Consider the following 20,521-nt stretch of genomic DNA (forward strand, 5'->3'; position numbering starts at 1 on the left):
TCACTGGAAAATCCACTGGTGGAGTAAGGCTGTTTGTTAGACCCATCGCAGTAAGAGACCCTCAACAGAGCCTTGGTAATGGGAGATTTAGGGGAAGAGTGGTCATAGGATTTAGGATCAGGACTGGGTTTTGTATGATGGGAAACTGATGGGGATAGACTGAGTTTATGATGTAATAGCTTTGAGTTGGGAAGTATAACAAAGCGAGGGTCTTGATTTGAATCTTGAAGCAGCTCTTTTAGTTGGGTCTCATCTTCCGGGAGCAAGTATTTCCCATAAACAGCTAAGTTTTTTATGCCTTATCCTAGTATCGGTTAACACAGGGGCAGGAAAATTTGCCTGGTCCCCGTATTACTTAACATAGGGCAGGAAATTATGTTAGTTTCAATTTTTAGAGATGTGATGGCAGGAGGAGGGGAGAAATAATAAATTCCATGTCCCTACTATCTCACGTGTTGAACTAAAGCACTCAATGTTATCGAAGCATTGAAAACCCTTGTTAAAATTAATTCAATCATATTTCTGTTATAAAGAACATTTCCTTCAGGGATATATTTCTATATTAGGTGATAATATCATAAGAGACCTGGGGAACACAGTCAATTTAGTTTGATTTCATTTAAACAGTATTTCAAGGATATCATTCTATGAGGCCATGTACCTTTTTAAGGACAAAAAGACGGGGTCACTGGCTCAAAGAGCTTATAGTCCCAGTAGGGAAGGCAGGTAATAAACTCATAGCCATCCATGTGATTATATATGAAAGTTGTGTGTTAGGTTTGGCAATACTGGGCCAGATTAAGGTCTTTAGAGTTCCTAAACTCTGAAAAGATTATGGTACCTATCCCCAACCTTCATGTAGATAAAAATAAAAAGATTTACTAAACTTTGAAGTTACTGTAAGGAATTCCAACAAAATACTGATTTTTCTCCTGGTGACTACTTTGATGTTATCTTTAAAATATCAAACACTAATTTCTAAGTGCCTTATCATTCTGTGTCTTGGTGCCTTCACTTTGCTGGACCTCTAATTATATGATGCAGCCTTTCAGTGATGGCACCAGAAAGGAGGGATCTGTTGGCCTGAGTGGATCAACAAAGATTTTGGAGTTAGGATTGGATTCTTGACTTGGGTCTTAAAGGATGAATGAGTTTTCCAGATGACAGCCTTTGCCTGGACAAAGAAACACAAAACAGCTGGGTGAATATTGGGAGCTTGAACCACATTGGCATGAGAGATCAGGTCTTACAGGAAGTCTACCATCAATTAAATAGGAATTACAGAATTTAAAAATCTATAATGCAAACTAAATTAATGTCTTTGAGTCTAACCCAGGAGTCAGCAAACTTTTTCTATAAAGGGCCAGATAATAAATATGTTAGGTTTTGCAGGCCTAACATATGTCTAACAGTGTCTCATCCAATTACTCCACTCTGCTGTTGTAGTGTGAAAAGCAGCCATAAGGGCTGGCCCTGCGGCCAAGTGGTGAAGTTCACAGGCTCTGCTTCGGTGGCCCAGGGTTTCGCCAGTTCGAATCCTGGGCACAGACATGGCACCTCTCATCAGGCCATGCTGAGGCAGCATCCCACATGCCACAACTAGAAGGACCCACAACTAAAAATACACAACTATGTACTGGGGGGCTTTGGGGAGAAAAAGGAAAAATAAAATCTTAAAAAAAAAAAAAAGAAAAGCAGCCATAGACAATACGTAAACAACATAGTGTGACTGTTCCAATAAAACTTTATTTACAAAAATGGGTCACGGGTTGGATTTGGTCCAGAAGCACAGTAATCTTTGATAATCCCTGGTCTAATCTATCCGTTTAACAGGGATTACAGAATAAAAGGTCTGCAATGCAAACTAACTAAATGTCTGCAAATGTAAGCTATCTCATAATCTGGGGGCGGTCAGAGGATTGGTTGAAATACTAGGAAAGGCTGGCAAGTGGGTGTCCTGAGTTGTCCAGGGAAAGAAAAGGAGAAGGTCAGGAGCAAGATGACTTTACAGTATATATGCAGGCCTTGAGGAAACTATGACACAAGGACATAGACTCTGTTAACCCAAGCAATTTCCGTGATTTGACTCTTTTGACTGACTCTGTCTTGGACATGTGAAATTCTAGTGATCTTGTGTAGCGTTGACTGCTGGTTGTCCATCAGATATCCATTTTTCCCTCCTCCCACTGTGTTACCCAATTTTTAACTGGAAACAAAGCTACCCAGAGTAAAGGTTAGATTCTTCACCTCACTTGTAGGTGAGTGTCATATGACTAGTACTGGCCAGTGGCAATGAGGAGAAGAGATAGGGGCCGCTTTTGAGGCATGTCCTTAAAAGGAGAGGATGTGCCCCTTACTTTGTCCCACTGCTTTAAACATGATCAAGATGGCAAGCTGCCCTGGATCATGTCGACCAGAGTAGGAGGCAGTGTAATAAGATAACAGGAGCCTGGTTCCTGGATGACCTTATGGAGCAAACATTCCCTACTGGCCCTTGACTGTCTACCTCCATATTGTTACCTGACAGAGAAACAAACTTCTGTCTCGACTGAGTCACTCTTATTTAGGTCTCTGTTCCGTCAGCCAAACCTACATCCTAACTAAACCTCTGTCAAAAACTGTTTTCCTAACCTTTGCAAGATAACCCATTGCACTGAGATTATGTGAAGAAGGAAGGGGGTAGAAATATATGAATATATGAAAATGATAATGTCTGTGATCCCTATTCTTTAATTTTTAAAATTTTTCTTAAAATACAAGTTTCGATTAATATAAATACTAAAAAAATTTAAAACTAAACACGTAGTTTGTATTAGTATCTAATACCATGGTGACATTATTATATTACTTTTTATCGGGTTTATTTTTTTTATTATATTCTCTTTTTGTGTCGGTTTAGAGTAGAGATCTCTTTCCCTGTGGAATTTCATGACCAAGAGGGTGTTTGAGCAGGCTCTTAACTTGATTATAATTTAAAAGAATATTATATTAATAACAATATATATGTATTTTTTGTTATTGGATAATAGGTACTCTTATTCCTGATTCTATCCTTAAGCATATAAACTTTTTCTTTGCTTCCTCATCTTACTCTCAAACACATTTTGAGATTATGTTCTTATTGTCATCTTTTAACTAATTTATCTCTGGGTATAAAAATTTTCTCATTATTAATCATTAAATAAAACAAGGTAACAGGGATGATAAAATCTTTTCCCGGATTGTGAATATTCTGAGAAACTATTACAAAAAAATATTCCTGGGGCCAGCCCCGTGGCTGAGTGGTTGAGTTTGCATATATATATATATATATATGCCTGATTTATTAGGCAAACAGTGCTCCCTTTTGACCATTGGGCCCCATAAAAGATATCCTAAGACAGTGGTACCTTTTCCAATTTCTGCTAAGAGTTGAATGTTATATAATTTTACATGTAATATTTATATTATAACATATAATTGTATAATTATATATTATATATATAATTTCTAAGAAACTGTCCTATGTTACATTAAGGGTATACTGTGTGCTTTTTATGGTTTATTTTGTAGACTAATGTTCTAATTTTTTTAAATGATTAGGTCCACTAGAGTGTTTAATGGCAGTTTTGTAAGACCCAAATTTTAGTTTTATGAATCTTCTTTATCCTACCTAATTCAGGTTGAATATGAAGGCTTAAAGCATGAGATTAAACGATTTGAGGAGGAGACAGTGCTGCTGAATAGCCAGCTGGAAGATGCCATCCGGTTAAAAGAGATTGCTGAGCATCAACTGGAAGAAGCCCTGGAGACCTTGAAAAATGAAAGGGAACAGAAGAACAACCTGCGGAAGGAGCTGTCCCAGTACATCACCCTCAATGACAACCATATCAGCATCTCGGTAGACGGACTCAAGTTCGCCGAGGATGGGAGTGAACCAAACAATGATGACAAAATGAACGGGCACATCCATGGGCCCCTTGTGAAACTGAATGGAGACTATCGGACTCCCACGTTAAGGAAAGGAGAGTCTCTACACCCTGTTTCTGACTTATTCAGTGAGCTGAACATTTCAGAAATACAGAAATTGAAGCAGCAGCTTATGCAGGTAAGAACTCTGTTTAAGGCCGTGAGAGTGAATTTTTTGTAGATTGTGTGTAGCCTGTTGTACGATTTCTCATTCTCACATTTTAGTTCCAGATTATTTTTTTAAATATTACTTCTTCAGCTAGCAACTTTGAAAGTGCAATATTTTAGAAAGACACAACAGAAGAGGTGTTGAAGAGAAATCTCTCATTTGCATTGCTTTAAGAAATTTATCTTACAGTCACAAATTAGATTGTAATCAGGTGTGAAGGGAGACAAGCCAGCATCTTGATGCATTTCTAACAAAAGAATTCAAAGCTTTATGTACAAGTGAAATGACAAAATATGAAGTTTTCCATCACAAGCATCTGCATATAGCTTCAGGATTAATGGATACACTTCACGGCAATACTTTAAGCTTTAAAAAATATGACGGCGTTTCTATAGACAAACTACTGGATATCAGTGCTTAAAACACAAAACAGGTCTAAATCTGAAACCAAGGAGTTCTTTTTCCAACATGAGCTAGGCCGTAAATTTTTAGCATCCTCACGTCAAAAGTTTTGTGAAGAGTCCTGGCCTTTAAGCTTACCTCACTGTAAAATGACTTTCCAGTTTAGTCTTGCCTCCCTGCCATACCTTAATCCAGTGCTAATGGAAATGTTGTCGGAGCCCATCACCATCACCTCAGGGGCTCCTTAGTCCTACGCATTGTTAGGCTCCACACAGATCTACTGAGCCAGGAATCTGGTTCAACAAGCTTCTCGGGTTAATTAAGTTTGAGGCTTATTCTTCAGTCTGTTATCCCTCCAAGGTTCTTTGTGCATAGCTGATAATTAGAGGCTGTAAGACTCTGGCAGTCATTTATTTTTATAGCAAACAGGGCTTATCTATTTCTGCCTCTACAGAAATGATGACAGAACAATGAAATTAGCAGAAATCAACAAGAGACTAGAGAACCAGTGAAGTTAATTTATGATTAGGTTTATTTTTAATACTACATCAAGAGTTAGGGGCTGCCCCAGTGGCGTAGTGGTTAAGTTTTCATGTTTCGCTGGCCCAGGGTTCATAGGTTCAGATCCTGGGCATGGACCTACACACCGCTCATCAAGCCGTGCTGTGGTGGCATCCCACAAACAAAATAGAGGAAGGTTGGCACAGATGTTAGCTCAGGGCCAATCTTTCCGACCAAAAAAAGTAAAAGAGTTAATGTATCCTGCACTTCACCTGCCTGATGCTTTTGGCTACTAAAAGAGAATTCATGAGAATTCGTTTTCACAATGTTTAATTTGAATCAAGATAAGAAGGCATGACCACTGGAAGAAAATGAATTTCATATAGACTTTTACCTGATTGCAAAGTGCAGTTCTGTGTAGGTAATAGTTTTCTATGTCTTTTTTGCTCAGTTTACACTAAGACAACTAGGTCGGTAGAAAACATATTTCCTTGTGAAAAAATTTTACATGACAGATATATTTATCTGAATTTTTGCCCCCAAATTAAATAGAATTAATATAAAATTTTTCTTAAACTGTTACATTGGTGGCTTTAGGTTAAAAAATTAGTGGGTTGAAGCTTTCTGTTTGTTTTTATTTTGGTGGCAGTGTAGAAGATGTTAGGAAGAAGAGCTGCTAAGCATAAAATAGTTCAACAGTTTTCAACCAGGTCACCTAGTGGTTGAACACTCAGAGCTGTTCTCAGCTTTAATCCTAAATGTAATCTGAGCTAGCTAATACAAAAGTCCAAAAGAGATGAGTAGTTTAATAAAAAGAATGGTGGAGAACAAGGTCTCAGCAAGAGAGTGGTTCTCAATGGGAGTGTCCTTTGCATTTGAGGTGGGACAATTCCTCTTTGTCTGAGACTGTCTGGTGAGCTACAAGAGGTTTAGCATCTCTAGTCCCAACCCATTAAATGCTGGTTACATCTCCTCAGTAGATGCGATGACTAAAAATGCCCCCATGCATTTCAAATGCTCCAAGGGTCAACCACTAGTCAACAATCATTCTTAGAGGGACAGCACTTTACTGTCCCATAAAATGGGGATGCATAATACCTTCCTAGAGTGCCATGAAGGTTTATGAGTTAATGTATGTAGTGTGCTTAGAACAGGGCCGGACGCACAGTAAATGCCCAATAATTGTGAACTATTATCACTATTTCAACTCTATAGTGTCTTTGATTGACTAAGCACTCAATTTATTTAGGTTTTGTTAATATTATTAACTGTTGCTGTTGGACGATTAACTCAAGCATAGTCATCTCAGAAGGAAGTAATGTGGTCACTGGTAGGAATACAGAAGGGTAACAGTTAAGTCTCAGGGTGTGAGAAGGTCTGAAAAGGGATGTTCATTTAGGAAAAAGAGTGAGAAAAATTTGGCTGGATAAACCCTCCTTCAATAGGCCAGAAAGCTGTGTACCTTCAAATCTTTCATCAGTGCTTAATTAATGTAGACAATTTGTAAAGATGTAGACAATTTGTAAAAGGGGTACTAGGGCCTTAGATCCTAAGGTTTGCTCCAGATTTAGTTGTGAAAACCAGGCTCAACACAGGAAGGGCTTTGCAGCTTCCAGCCTCACACCAAGAACACTAACTTCTAATTTTGTTTTAGGCAAAGTTACTGTCTATCTTCTCATAATCAGCATTTTTTAAAAACATATCCACTTTTTCTAAGAATATATTTTGTTCAAACTGTTGAGTACAAGTATAGCAGAGTATGTCTTCTCATGCAGAATTTCCTTATAATCTTTCTCCTTTGTAGGTGAGGAAGACATTTCCTCTACCCACTCTAGGTCCTTCTGGCCGAGATACGAATTAAATTCACATGAGACAGAACAACAGGAGAAAATCAAACAAAGCTTTATAACATGGATACATGGGAGAGACTCAGGAAAACTGAGCAACTCACCAAAATGGCAGAGGTTCTCATCTGAAATACCATCTTCAGCTACAAAGGAGGATGTTGGGGGTGGGAGGAGTCAGTTATGGGAGACTACCAGAAAAGTACAATAAACAAGAGTAAGGTTATTATGCAGATTTAAGTCCTTGCCTTCCCCATTGATAAGAGTTTCTAGAGATAATGTCATCCCCCCTTCTTCCTGGTACAGAGAGGGAGACACCTTTACAGATGGAGATTTCCCTGACAAATGTAAATGTCTCTTACAAAGGGTAACTAGTACTTTTAAGAGTTTCTCTCATGTCTGCAGTTTTTAAAAGTAACCAGCCCAAAATAATCCTCATGCCAGAGAGACATATCTTGGGGTGGCCAATTCCAATCCCCCACACCTTGGTTATGCATCCCCTTGGGCAGAATTTAGATAAATAAACAAACTATAAAAACATTAGAGGAGGGGCTGGCCCCGTGGCTGAGTGGTTAAGTTTGTGCACTCCGCTGCAGGCAGCCCAGTGTTTCGTTGGTTCAAATCCTGAGGCAGCGTCCCACGTACCACAACTAGAAGGACCCACAACGAAGAATATACAACTATGTACTGGGGAGCTTTGGGGAGAAAAAGGAAAAAAAATAAAATAAAATCTTTAAAAAGAAAAAACATTAGAGGATACATTGCCTAGAAATTATTGCAGTTGCCTTTGATGTTAATGAGGCTTGAAAATAATATGGCAATTCTATAAGCAACAGTACTTACGTACCTTGCAGCACATACTGTGTGTCAGTACACTGTTCTGGACCTTCTGAGGAGGAGGCAAGAAAACGCACTTTAAGTATGGCTATCTGGAATGCATGGGGCCAGAGGTGTTTTGAAATTAAATATTCAGATGTAGAAAGGTAATATGCAGCATATACCATATACATTGTGATATCCCCAATGGCGTCAGGTACAGAACTGAAAGACCAACTAATAGTTACATTTCTGTAGTAAAACATGCGAGCGTTCCCACTAAGAGGAAAAAATGAGACCATAAAAGGCCTCACTCACATCAGTCAGGTGCAATTTTGCTGCTCAGGGAGTTTAGGACTGTCCGAATATGATAAAACTTCTATTTAGAGCCTCTCTGGATTTCAAAATTGTAGCTGTCATAGGCATAGCAATTGCTGTACTATTCAGGTTAGAACATCAGCATACTTTGGATGTGACAGTTTCTGTTTTTATAGTGCCCTTGTCTCTTAGGATTTCTTTTGGCCATGGTCCAAAGCCCTGCATCTGTGAGAGAGCTGTGTGCCTTCAAATCCAGCATCTGCCCTCGGTTAATGTGGACAGTTTGTGAAGATGTGGAGGGGCACAGGCCGTGACGTAACACCCTATACCAGGGAATATGCAGCCTTTAAGATCTGTCTTAGGATTAAAGAAACCCTTTGAAAACAATATACCTGGGCCAAAGCCTATTGGCTTTTTCTTATCGTACAAGGCTCCATCTGTGCATGTACATTATGTTTTCCCATCTATGGGTATTTACTTAACCTAGTTCTGAAAAGAAAATGAAAATATACATTTCTTCCTTGAGTATCAGGAATGCTGGATGAGTTGCTTCACTTCTTGGAGGCGCACTTATAAAAGGAAAGGTACTAAATTACCCCCATCACTAGTCTCCAGGATGCCTTTGTTGGAATTAGAAAAATAAGATAGGTCCTCTTCCTCAAGATATCACACTGCCACCTGCTGGGAAATGGGAATAAGAAATGTAAAAGTCTACAATGACTACAATTTAAATAGTACCTCCTGGAATTTCTCAAAAAATGAAAAAAGAAATACCATGTGACCCAGCCATCCCACTATTGGGTAGCTATCCAAAGAACTTGAAATCAGCAATTCCAAGAGACTTATGCACCCCTACGTTCATTGCAGCATTATTCACAATAGCCAAGGCATGGAAGCAACCTAAGTGCCCATTGACTGATGACTGGATAAAGAAGATATGGCATATATATAAAAATGCACACACACACACACACGCACACACACACACACACACACAGTGGAATACTACTCAGCCATAAAAAATGACAAAATCTTCCCATTCACAACAACATGGATGGACGTTGAGGGTATTATGTTAAGTGAAATAAGCCAGCTAGAGAAACACAAACTCTGTATGATTCCACTCATATGTGGAAGATAAACAAACACACGGACAAAGAGAACAGATCAGTGGTTACCAGGGGAAGGGGGGAGATGGGCACAAAAGGTGAAGGGGCACACCTCTAAGATGACTGACAAATAATAATGTACAACTGGAATTTCACAATGTTGTAAACTATCATAACCTCAATAAAAAAAAAATACCTCCTGGAGTTGTATCATGTACAATCTGTAGAGCTATTTATTGAAGCCGTGGTGAGAATGCCATGCCCCTTTGTAGAATTGTTGTGAAGACCAAATGGGATGTTAAATATGAAACCATATAGAAATCACAAAATTTTATAAGTTATTGCTATTGTACTGGAACCTGCCGTCAGTTTTTGAGGTGCCAAGAAGGTTGCCATTTCCATTTTAGATAATTAGTCAATATATAAAGCATAGAAAGTATAGGAAAAGGCAAGTGATGGTAAGTCTATATCTAAATTAGGGAGCGCTTTTTTTTCCCTGATTAGAGTGAATATCTTACTGAGTTATATTTCTTCCAAGAATATGGAATAAATTACAGGAATATTTTGAATTTAGCCAATCATGCTAACTTTCACATAATATAAAAGCATATGAGAAAAAAGTATATATGAAAACATATTTTATTCATCTAAGAATCCTGTAAACTTGTCAATAGACCTTGATAGTGAACAGCTCATTAGTGTCATTCTTTATTTACTAAGAGAAATTTTTCAGTGTTATTGGATACATTATTTAGCTTTTTGGTGCCCACAAGACTCAGTTATTTCAAACAGATTATAATTGACGTTTTCCAGTGACAGTCAAGTACCTCAATTAGTTTTATTAGAATGAAAATAAGTAGATCCTATCTAGGAAAACTACCTAAATTACCTAATCTATTTAAAGGACTTGGGGCTGGCCCGGTGGCATAGTGGTTAAGTTTGCGTGCTCTACTTCGGCAGCCCAGGGTTTATAGCTTCAGATCTCAGGCATGGACCTAGCAATGCTGGTCAAGCCATGCTGTGGCAGCATCCCACGTAAAATACAGGAAGATTGGCACAGATGTTAGCTCAGCGACAATCTTCCTCAAGCAAAAAGAGGAAGATTGGCAACAGATGTTAGCTCAGGGTCAATCTTCCTCACAAAAAAACATAAAATAAAGGAATCTATGCTTATGCTAAAATTTCTGCCTTTGATAAATAGCCTCCGTTTAACTTCACATCACAGAGAGTCAAACTAAGGACAAAAGTCTTTGGAATTTTTTTCAGTATCACGCTGGCTATGTAATTTCATATGTAATTTGAGAAAACAGTAATGTTTCTGTAAAACTGAAATTGATATGTTTTGTTGTATCCTCGTGGATGAGGAAGAAATAAAGATTCATCTCAATACAGTGTTTAGATCCACTCTATTAAAGGCAATTTAAATGTTTCCTGTAATGGTGGTAAGGGTCAATTTGCTATATGAACCATAAGAGTTCAAAGCAGTTTATATGTATTTGCTTAATTGGTTGGTGCTTATAAAAGGTATATAGGATAGATACTATTACTATCCCCATTTTACAGATAGGGAAACTGAGGCACGAATATGTGATGTCATTCACTCAAAGTCAAAAACCTAGTAAGTGCAGTTGCTACACAGAGAGAGTCATACAAATCAAATATTATCTGTGCTTAACAAAGACTCACAGAATATTTATGGGGTGAAATTAGTTAAAACAAGATCGGTCAGTTCCTGGTTTTTAAAACCGAAAGTGACAGTTTCTGAGGACAAATTGACAGTTTAAGTTGTTAAGCTGTTACAGACTTTATAGTTAAAGGTTACCTTTATGAGCATTATAGGCAAACACATTTCTCATAAGCCTTTCTTTTTTCTACCGTATTTCAGTAAACATAAAAAGAGCCTTTATAATCACAACAGAGAAGGGTCTATGTAGCTTTTCTTAAGAACAGCTTTATGGAGGTATGATTCACATAGCATACAACCCAGCCATTTAAACAGTATAATTCAGTGGGTTTTAGAATATTCACAGAGTTGTGCAACCACCACCACAGTCAATTTTAGAACATTTTCATCACATCAAAATGGAACCCTGTACCCATTAGCAACCACTCCAGCCCTAGGCAACCACTGATCTACTTTCTGTCTCAATCAATTTGTCTCTTCTGGACATTTCATACAAAAGGAACCATACAATATGTGGTCTTTCGTGACTGGCTTTTTTCACTTAGCATAACGTGTTTGAGATTCATCCCTGTTATAACATATATTGGTATTTTATTCCTTTTTATTGCCAAATAATATTCCATTGTATGGATGTACCACATTTTATTTATCTGTTTCTCAATGATGGACATTTGAGTTTCCACTTTTTGGCTGTTATGATAATGCTGTTATGAGCATTCATGTACAGGTTTTTGTGTGCACATATGTTTTAATTCTCTTGTGAGTGGAATTGCTGGGTCATATGGTAATTTTATGTTTCACCTTCTGAGGAAGTGTCAGACTGTTTTCAAAGCAGCTGCACCGCTTTACGTCTCCACTAGCAGGGTATGAGGGTTCTGATTTCTCTACATCCTCGCCAACACTTGTGATTATTTGCCTTTTGATCATACTCTAATTGCCCTGGCTAGAATTTCCAGTACAGTGTTGAAGAAGAGTGGCAGGAGCAATCATCCCTGTCTTGTTCCTGGTCCTGGGAGGAAAGCATCCACCATTAAGCATGTTATCTGGGGGTGTTTTGTAGATGCCCTTTATTAGGTTGAGGTAGTTTTCTACTGTTTCTAGATTGTTGACTGTTTTCATCTTGAAAGGGTATTGAATTTTGTCTAATGCTTTTTCTGCATCTATTGAGATGATCATGTGGTTTTTGTGCTGTATTCTATTAGTAGAGTGTATGATATTTATTAATTTCTGGATGTTAAATCAACCTTGCATTCCTAAGATAAATCCCGCTTGGTCATGTTGTCTAGTCCTTTTTTGTGTTGCTGGATTTAGTTTGCTAGTATTTTGTTGAAGATGTTTGTATCTATGTTCATAGGAAATACTCGTCTGTAGTTCTCTTTTCTTGTAATATCTTTGGTTTTGTTCTCAGAGTGACACTGACCTCATAGAATGAGTTGAAAAGGACCCCTCCCCTTGTATGTTTTTGAGCCTTTGTCCAACTGACTGTCTTTTGCATATGTGTGTGTGTGAGAAAGAGAGAGAGAAAGATTTTTCTTTTCACCACACTCTCCAAAATATATTCCCTTCTTTTCCAGCTGCTAGATTCCCTTACCTAGTGTATCTTACTTCTAGATTGATCTTTTTTCATAGTTCTCGTTTGTCAGAATGTGGAAATGCATTGCCAGAGTTGCTTCACTTCAAGCAGAGGAGAATAAATTATTCATTTCTGAGTTTTATTTGCATATATTGATATTATGCATACCATTATAGGAATCACACCAATCATTCAGTGTCAAGTTAACAGTCAGATGATCAGGATAAAGACTTTATGGAAATGAATAGCTTATAAAACGGCTTTGATTTCTTTTCCTGTAGAAGTTCTGATATGAATGGGCAAATTCTGATTATCTTTTCATTTGTTCCTTCACAAAAGAATCTGTCAGTATTCAGTGCATGTAAATGTGTTTATTTAAAAGGTAAACATACAGTGAAATTAAAAATACTTTCAATGGAACATAATAACAACAGTAATAATACTTAACATATATTGTATACTTACACTGGACTGAAGAGTTTACAAATTCTGCATTCAGGTTTTCTGGCAAAACAACCAGCCCTATTATGAAAAATAAAATCCTCAGTTCCAGATAGAAGATGGAGATCGTAGGAAGAGAAATAAGGCAACTGTTCCCAGTCACTATAGAAGGTGATAATTAACCCAGCAAGTCTCCTTGGATAAGTTCTTCACCAATGGAGGTTAAAGTGGTCCGCTTAAAATGAATAGTAATTTTAATCTTTAAAGTGCTTTGCATTTATTAATTCAAAGCACAATGTCTCTTAAATAGTTTAAGCACTGCTTTCTGAAATTCAAATACAGTTTAAGGTGCTCCAAGCCTCTCGACAGCTGGGTGAAAATATAATGCTGGAGTTGTACAAAATTATCCACAATTTAGTTATCTTTTTTGGAGGGGGCAGACCAACCTTAATTGTCTGGAAAAAATATGTATATACACATATGTGTGTGTGTATGTATGTATCAAATTTGGATATCATTCTCTATTCAAGTGATTCCACCAGAAATGTATTGATTGTGGAAATTAGGACTGTATGTGGAGCATACACACACAAAAGAGACGTTGTTCTATTTGATGTTTTCTGGAGGTGCTGTCATGAAGAAACTGACAGACTTATCCTTTTAAGCTTAGACAATGTTTATGTTAAATTGGAATTGGCGGAGTACAGATGGGAAACTGTCCTAAAGGCATTACCTCATTCATCATAACACTTTTGCCTCTAAAACCAGCTTGAGACACATTTAGTACATTTTGTTTGGCCCAGTTTTTATTTTATCCAAAGCTTTTCCTATTAAAGGGCTTTTTGAAAATAGCTTTGTCTGTTGTTATCATGTATACTAATCAAATGATGTTTAGACTTTTCAGAGCAAATTCACTTAATTTTCAACAGAAAAAGAAAACCATAAAAAAAATCCTGAAAGAATCCATTTTCATTGAGATTGTATACAATACCAGTAATAGAATATTAGGAGATTTTCCATCTCCTTTGTTAAAAATTCAGATGACTTGAATTTTCATCAAATATCATATTACATAATTACCTAGTTTTCACTTAAAATTATTGCCCAATAGTCTGGATAAGTCAATTCATCTTCAACTATGGAGATACAATCTGTTGTATCTAATGAAACTCAGCTAAGAGGATTTTTATTCAAATGTATCCTAACTCTGAAATGAAGAAATTGCTTTTGCATATACAGATACAAATTTGTGAGACAGATGTATTTACTATGTGGAATCATTTTGGTCATGAGAATTGGACCACAGTTACCCAAATGTTAACAACAGCTAACATTAAAATACCCTGAGGGGCCAGTCCTGTGGCTGAGTGGTTAAGTTCACACGCTCCGCTTCGGTGGCCCAGGGTTTTGCCAGTTTGGATCCTGGGTGTGGACCTAGCACCACTCATCAAGCCATGCTGAGGCAGCGTCTCACATAGCAGAATCAGAAGGACCTGCAACTAGAATCCACAACTATGTACTGGCGGTGGGGGTGGTGCTTTGGGGAGAAGAAGAAAAATAAATAAAATACTAAAATAAAATACCCTAAGCATTAGATTCACTGTCTTACTTAATCATCAAAATGTCCCTGTGAGGCAGGCATTATTGTGCTCCTTTTATAGATTACTAAACTGAAGCTTGCCCAGAGTTACATAGCTAAGTAAATGTTTGTGCCAAGATTTGACTCGAGTTCTCTGATGCTGCGGCCCTGGTTTTTCTACCTATAATAATACTATTCTTTTGGAATATTTTGGTTTCTATAGCCATAATACGTAACCTGTGGATTGTGTTTCTGTTGTAGACATGGGCAAGCACTATGTCATAAAATCAAAGCTACAACTTAGAAGCCTCTAAAGATAATTTAAAATAAATATTAATTTAAAATTAAATATTATTTTGAAGGTTCTAAATAATAATTTAAAATAAGAAACTTTTTTTTTTGAGTTCTACTATACAGGACCATACTATGCAGGCGGTCCTTGCTTTACGTGATGTTGCAGAGCCCTGAGGATGATTCTGCAAGCTGAAATCAGGGAAACAAACAATAATTAGTGGAGAAAATTACAATTGTTCTGCTATCTGTAAAAACTTTTTGTTAAAACATTAAAAACTCTCTTACTATTGGTTATAAATGTATAGAGAAATGAAAAAAATAGTGAAACTACTTAGTACACCGTAATCTAAAACTTAGAAACATTAAGTTTTTCTTTATAAAACCTTATCTTTGAAATACAGATTTAACCCCCCCACACCCAAAATCACTAGGGAAATTTCATTTTGCAGAATATCAAAGTTATCCAAACTTTTGAAATAAAAATTTAACTGCCACCCCCCAAAAGAAACTTATTAAGAGTAGTTTAATCTTGCCTTTTTCTGATCATGTAACTTATACTAGCAAGAATCTTTTCTATGCCTTGGTGAGTTGTCATACTCCTTTCTAAGTCTGGATCAGCTTCCAACATTTTATCCTTTGCACTTTCAATGTCTGAAAATATCTCTGAGAGTACTCTTAGTGTTCCCGTGTCACTTCCTCTAGGACATTTTCAACTTTACTAAGTTGCTTTGGCTGCATATCTAAAGTCCAAACAACATCAGTGTCAACATTCCTACATTCAACTATTTCTTCTGTAATTCCATTTATGTTTGATTCAAATTGCACTGCCAGCTTTGTCACTCTTTGTTTCTTTGCTGTTTATTCTTTTTCTTTCTTTCTTTCTTCTTTTCTTCCTTCCTTCCCTCCTTCCTTCCTTTTTTCCCAATTCCCTCTTTGGATTATCTATTTTTGTAGAACATCATGTGGGTGTATCACTGGGAGACAAGAAGACGACACAATTACGCACTTTGCTGTCTGTGAGTGAACTGAATAGCAGATATACAGTGACCAATCACTGACAGACTTTGAATGAAGTGATGTGGTTGGTCACTGGTCATGATGTTATTAGGTGGTGATTTTGTAGACTGAAGCAGCAAAGTTTGTACTTTACATATTGCTCACAGTTAGTATATTGGTCATTGAAATTTGAACTGAGCTTCGAGAGAACTAGTATTTTAACTAAGTAATGGTCACTGAAATTCATGCATATTAGAACCTTGCCACGTGAGAACTGTCTGTACGTGACAATTATATGAAGGATATCAAGTACCACAAAGGATCATAAAAATACTACTCTACTGTATTATAAATTTTTAGATAAATAGATATAGTTCTAAAGTAATATGCTGGTTAAAATAAATATTAATTACACTTTAATAATGAATATTTATTATGTTATTATAATAATAATTTTACTTGCCTCCTAGGAATCTAAAAAAGTTTGGAGGGATATAATGTATGATCTAGGAAAGTTTGTAGGTTTGAATTAATAACTTCCTTTTGATGTAAGGATATTCAACATCAATGCATTATCCTTAAAATAGGTCTCATGATGGTTTACTTTAAAAATCAAGAAGAAAGAAAAGAAAAATCAAGTGCAGAGGGATATGATACCTCTTATATAATGCTTTAAATTGTAAACATTATTTCCTTTTTGAAAAACATATTTACGTTAAAAGCATGTAAAAACTCAATTCATAATACTGATTACCTGTATGGAGAGACAGAAAATGGTTTTAAAAATTCTCAGATTACAATTTCTTATATACTTTTGTTTAATGAGACTGTATTTTATATTGAGACCTGAATATTTTTCAATATACAATACTACTTACCACCTACATAATGACAAAACTGTCACGTTATTCAAATTAATTGCTAATTTTTAAAATTCCTATTTTGAACTGAAAGAATTGAAATGATTTGTAAATTGTTCTTTTAGCCCCAAAACTCTATATTCTCTGACTTTTATATTAAAAGCTATCAAATTTAGTACATGTCTATTTGGGAGGATTAAGTGCTTATTTTTAAGGGGATGGTTAAGGTTCTCAGCATTGTTTAGTAAGTTAAAGCCTTAGGTTTTAAATCTGATTTTGGGTTGAGCTCTGGGAAGAAAATGATAATTCATAGGCACCTTGAGACAGTCACTTATCCCACATGAACTAAGGAGCAGATGTACTCCAAGGCTCTCGAAAGAAATGCCAAGTACTATCTCATGAAATCATGTTCTGTTTTCTGCAAGGTATAAAAAGACAAAAATAAGATTGTTTGAGTAACATTCAAGTTCTATGAATATATGTGTATAATGTATGAAAATTTGAATGGGTAAATATGCATAGTATACTTCTTTCAGAATGATGTACTTTTAGATTGATTGACTTTACTGGAACTGCTGAAATAAGAAAACACAGTGCAATTTAATTTGAGATAATGGGGACATTGGCTGTGTTGCACTTATTTTAAATGTATATGTGCCCAACTGTGATTGGATTAAGGTCATCATTGGCATTGCATTGATGTCTTTCAGAGACTTTTTCTTGCCCTTGCAGGTAGAGCGAGAAAAGGCCATCCTTCTGGCCAATCTCCAGGAGTCCCAAACGCAGCTGGAACACACCAAGGGGGCACTGACAGAGCAGCATGAACGGGTGCACCGCCTCACAGAGCACGTTAATGCCATGAGGGGCCTGCAGAGCAGCAAGGAGCTCAAGGCCGAGCTGGATGGGGAGAAGAGCCGGGACTCAGGGGAGGAGGCCCATGACTACGAGGTGGACATCAATGGCTTGGAGATCCTTGAGTGCAAATACAGGGTGGCAGTAACTGAGGTGATCGATTTGAAAGCTGAAATTAAGGCCTTAAAGGAGAAATATAATAAATCTGTAGAAAACTACACTGAAGAGAAGGCCAAGTATGAGAGTAAGATCCAAATGTATGATGAACAGGTTACAAGCCTTGAGAAGACCACCAAGGAGAGTGGAGAGAAGATGGCCCACATGGAGAAGGAGTTGCAAAAGATGACCAGCATAGCCAACGAAAATCACAATACCCTTAATACGGCCCAAGATGAGTTGGTGACATTTAGTGAGGAGCTAGCTCAGCTTTATCACCATGTATGTCTTTGTAATAATGAAACCCCCAACAGGGTCATGCTGGACTACTATAGGCAAAGCAGAGTCACCCGAAGTGGCAGCCTGAAAGGGCCGGATGATCCCAGGGGACTTTTGTCTCCACGGTTAGCCAGGCGAGGGGTGTCATCCCCAGTAGAAACAAGGACCTCATCTGAACCAGTTCCAAAAGAAAATACAGAGGCCAGCAAAGAACCAAGTCCAACCAAGACCCCCACAATCTCTCCTGTTATTACTGCCCCACCATCATCTCCAGTATTAGATACAAGTGACATCCGCAAAGAGCCAATGAACATCTACAACCTTAATGCCATAATTCGGGACCAAATCAAGCACCTGCAGAAAGCTGTGGACCGGTCCTTGCAACTGTCTCGTCAAAGAGCAGCGGCACGGGAGCTGGCCCCCATGATCGATAAAGACAAGGAAGCCTTAATGGAAGAGATCCTCAAGCTGAAGTCCCTGCTGAGCACCAAACGGGAGCAGATCGCCACACTGAGGGCCGTGTTGAAAGCCAACAAACAGGTGATCTCATTCTCCCGACAATGCATGCTCGCCAATGCTTTCTTGACTGGTTTATTCCTTAATGTTTCTCAGTGTCTACTATGATCAGGATGAGAGGTCAGATTCCTGGTCAGCCGAGGAAGGAAACAAACTGTGTCCCAGTGTCAGATCAGAATGTAATAGTTATTTTTAAGTGAGTGAATGAAAGAAATAGGAGAGTAGCTATGCACTGCTAGATGGAGTGAGGAAGTTAAAGCTGTAACAAAGGAGGAGATCCAGTTGCAGATGAAGAAAGGCAGTTCAAGTGGTACTTATCAGGAGACCAGCAGTGGTTGAGTGTGGAAACAGGAGACAGAGGGGATGGCAGATTAGGCTGGCATGGCAGCTTACACCAAGGAGACAGAGCACGTAAAGGCACCCTGGCAGGCAGCTAGAACAAAGAGAGGGGAGCTCTCTAGAAAGAGATAGAGAGGTAGAGAGAGAAAGAGATATAAAGAGAGAACGTGCACTAGCTCTGCTGGTGACTACATGTACAAAATTTGGGTTCAGTTGGGATGTTAATTCAGCTGGATCACCCCTTAAGCAGCAGAGAATTTTTCCTAACCATAGACCTTGTCCTTTTGGAATAAGTAGGAATGCTGTAAAATGACTACCTGACTAATTCCTAGATCTTCTTGATGACTGAATTTCTTTTCCTCTCGAGCTCTGCCTGGGTGGGAGTGCTATGAAATATAGCCAGGAAAATATTTTTAACCTCTGTTTAGTTTATCGGGAAATTGAGCCTTCAAAGATACATTTGAGAAGGGTGCTGAATAAAGGGTGTTGATGAAGAGAAGTAACAGGGCATCAGACACCTTCCTGCAAATGTAAGCAGTGCTACTGTCGGAGAGTGAGAGTTAATGTCAGATTCAGAGTTCTTCTCCTTTTGCCCTTCTCGGGGGGAAACCACACCATTGTCATGTCATCTACAGTGCAGCTTTCTAGCATCTTTATCTTCAGTTCCCATAAATCCATTGATAGAATTTGGAGATCTATACCACAAGAAATAATATTGTTTGCACTATAAACATGTTTTCTATAAATCTGAGGGCAGAATTAGGACCTTGTTTTATGCCATCACTTCAGGGGAATAGAAAATATGAGGGTGAATGAAGAATTTGTGAGAGCTCTGACTCCAATTTGAGGTCAAAATGAAGGGATTTGTTACCATAAATCCAAAGACCCAGTGATTTAGAGTGATCATAAATAACCAAGACTGTATTAAAGCTTAGACAACCTTTATCAAGAACATAATATCCTGAGCATTCTTGGTCAAGCCATTTAGATAAGTTCTTTGACTTCTTCCTGAAGGTTGAATATTAACAACCTAGAAACTTAGATCTATAAAAGTGTCAAGATGCTTCATTGACACAGAAGTACAGGTAAGCATGGTTGATCAGCCGAGAGAGTCTAATTTGTGAAGAAGCATTCATTAATTATGTATTTCATGGCAGGTAGTAAGTAGGGATGCAAAAATAAGTGACTAGTAATCTAGTAGGAGTTTAACATGTGCCTATAATTATTTACAGGATAGGACATATCATCAAGCACTTCAGAGTGGTAGAAACAGTGCCACAGGAATTCAGAGCAGTACAAAGCATTCCTGGCTGCGTTTTTATTTTGACAGTGGTTTGTGGTACCATTTGCATTACATTAGCGTCACAGCCCTTATGGTCTCAGTAAATTAAGTGAAAACACATTTCTAGCCGTGCATTTAGTTTACATTGTAATGATGTTGGCCCTATTGCTGTGATGCCTATGTGCCATAAATAGCTTCAGGTATCTACAGATGACATCCGTTATGTTAAGACTTCGTGGAATGTTTATTATCAAGACAAAGGTAAGAATTCCGTTGCAGAAGAAAGAAAGAATCTCCCTGTTTTAAAACAGGCATTCTGCATTCTCTGTGAATCTTTTAATGTACTTTAGGATTTTTTTGTAGGCACAGTGTCTTCTGATGAAATAAGCAAATATTTGTGAAGTACCATCTGTGTACTAAACTGTGCTAGATGCTAAAGATTCCAAGAAGACTAGTACATGGCTCCTGCCTTCCAGAAAAGGACTCACAGACTAGTAAGAATGTCAGAATAGAAAGAGATAATTACATTACATGTTATACATGCTGTAATCCAAGTTAGGCGA

The 20,521-nt window shown here is 37.6% G+C and overlaps 1 protein-coding gene across 11 annotated transcripts in view; it reads left to right on the plus strand.

The window, feature by feature from the left end:
- The window catches only part of BICD1 (BICD cargo adaptor 1), a 213,995-nt gene that overhangs the window by 147,522 nt on the left and 45,952 nt on the right, over window positions 1-20,521 (plus strand). For 10 of the 11 annotated variants that reach the window (XR_011496798.1, XM_044775308.2, XM_014866003.3 and 7 more), the window contains exons 4-5: window positions 3,662-4,087; window positions 17,267-18,361. Coding sequence is in view for 9 of the 11 variants with exons in the window: in XM_044775308.2 (XP_044631243.1) it covers window positions 3,662-4,087; window positions 17,267-18,361 (1,521 nt within the window). In the remaining 2 variants the exon portion in view is untranslated. Of the gene's footprint in view, window positions 1-3,661; window positions 4,088-17,266; window positions 18,362-20,521 lie in introns of those variants that run through there. The other variant, XR_011496799.1, reaches the window with a different exon arrangement.

This window comes from Equus asinus, chromosome 22 (genome assembly GCF_041296235.1).
Source record: "Equus asinus isolate D_3611 breed Donkey chromosome 22, EquAss-T2T_v2, whole genome shotgun sequence".
Classification (NCBI taxonomy): domain Eukaryota; kingdom Metazoa; phylum Chordata; class Mammalia; order Perissodactyla; family Equidae; genus Equus; species Equus asinus.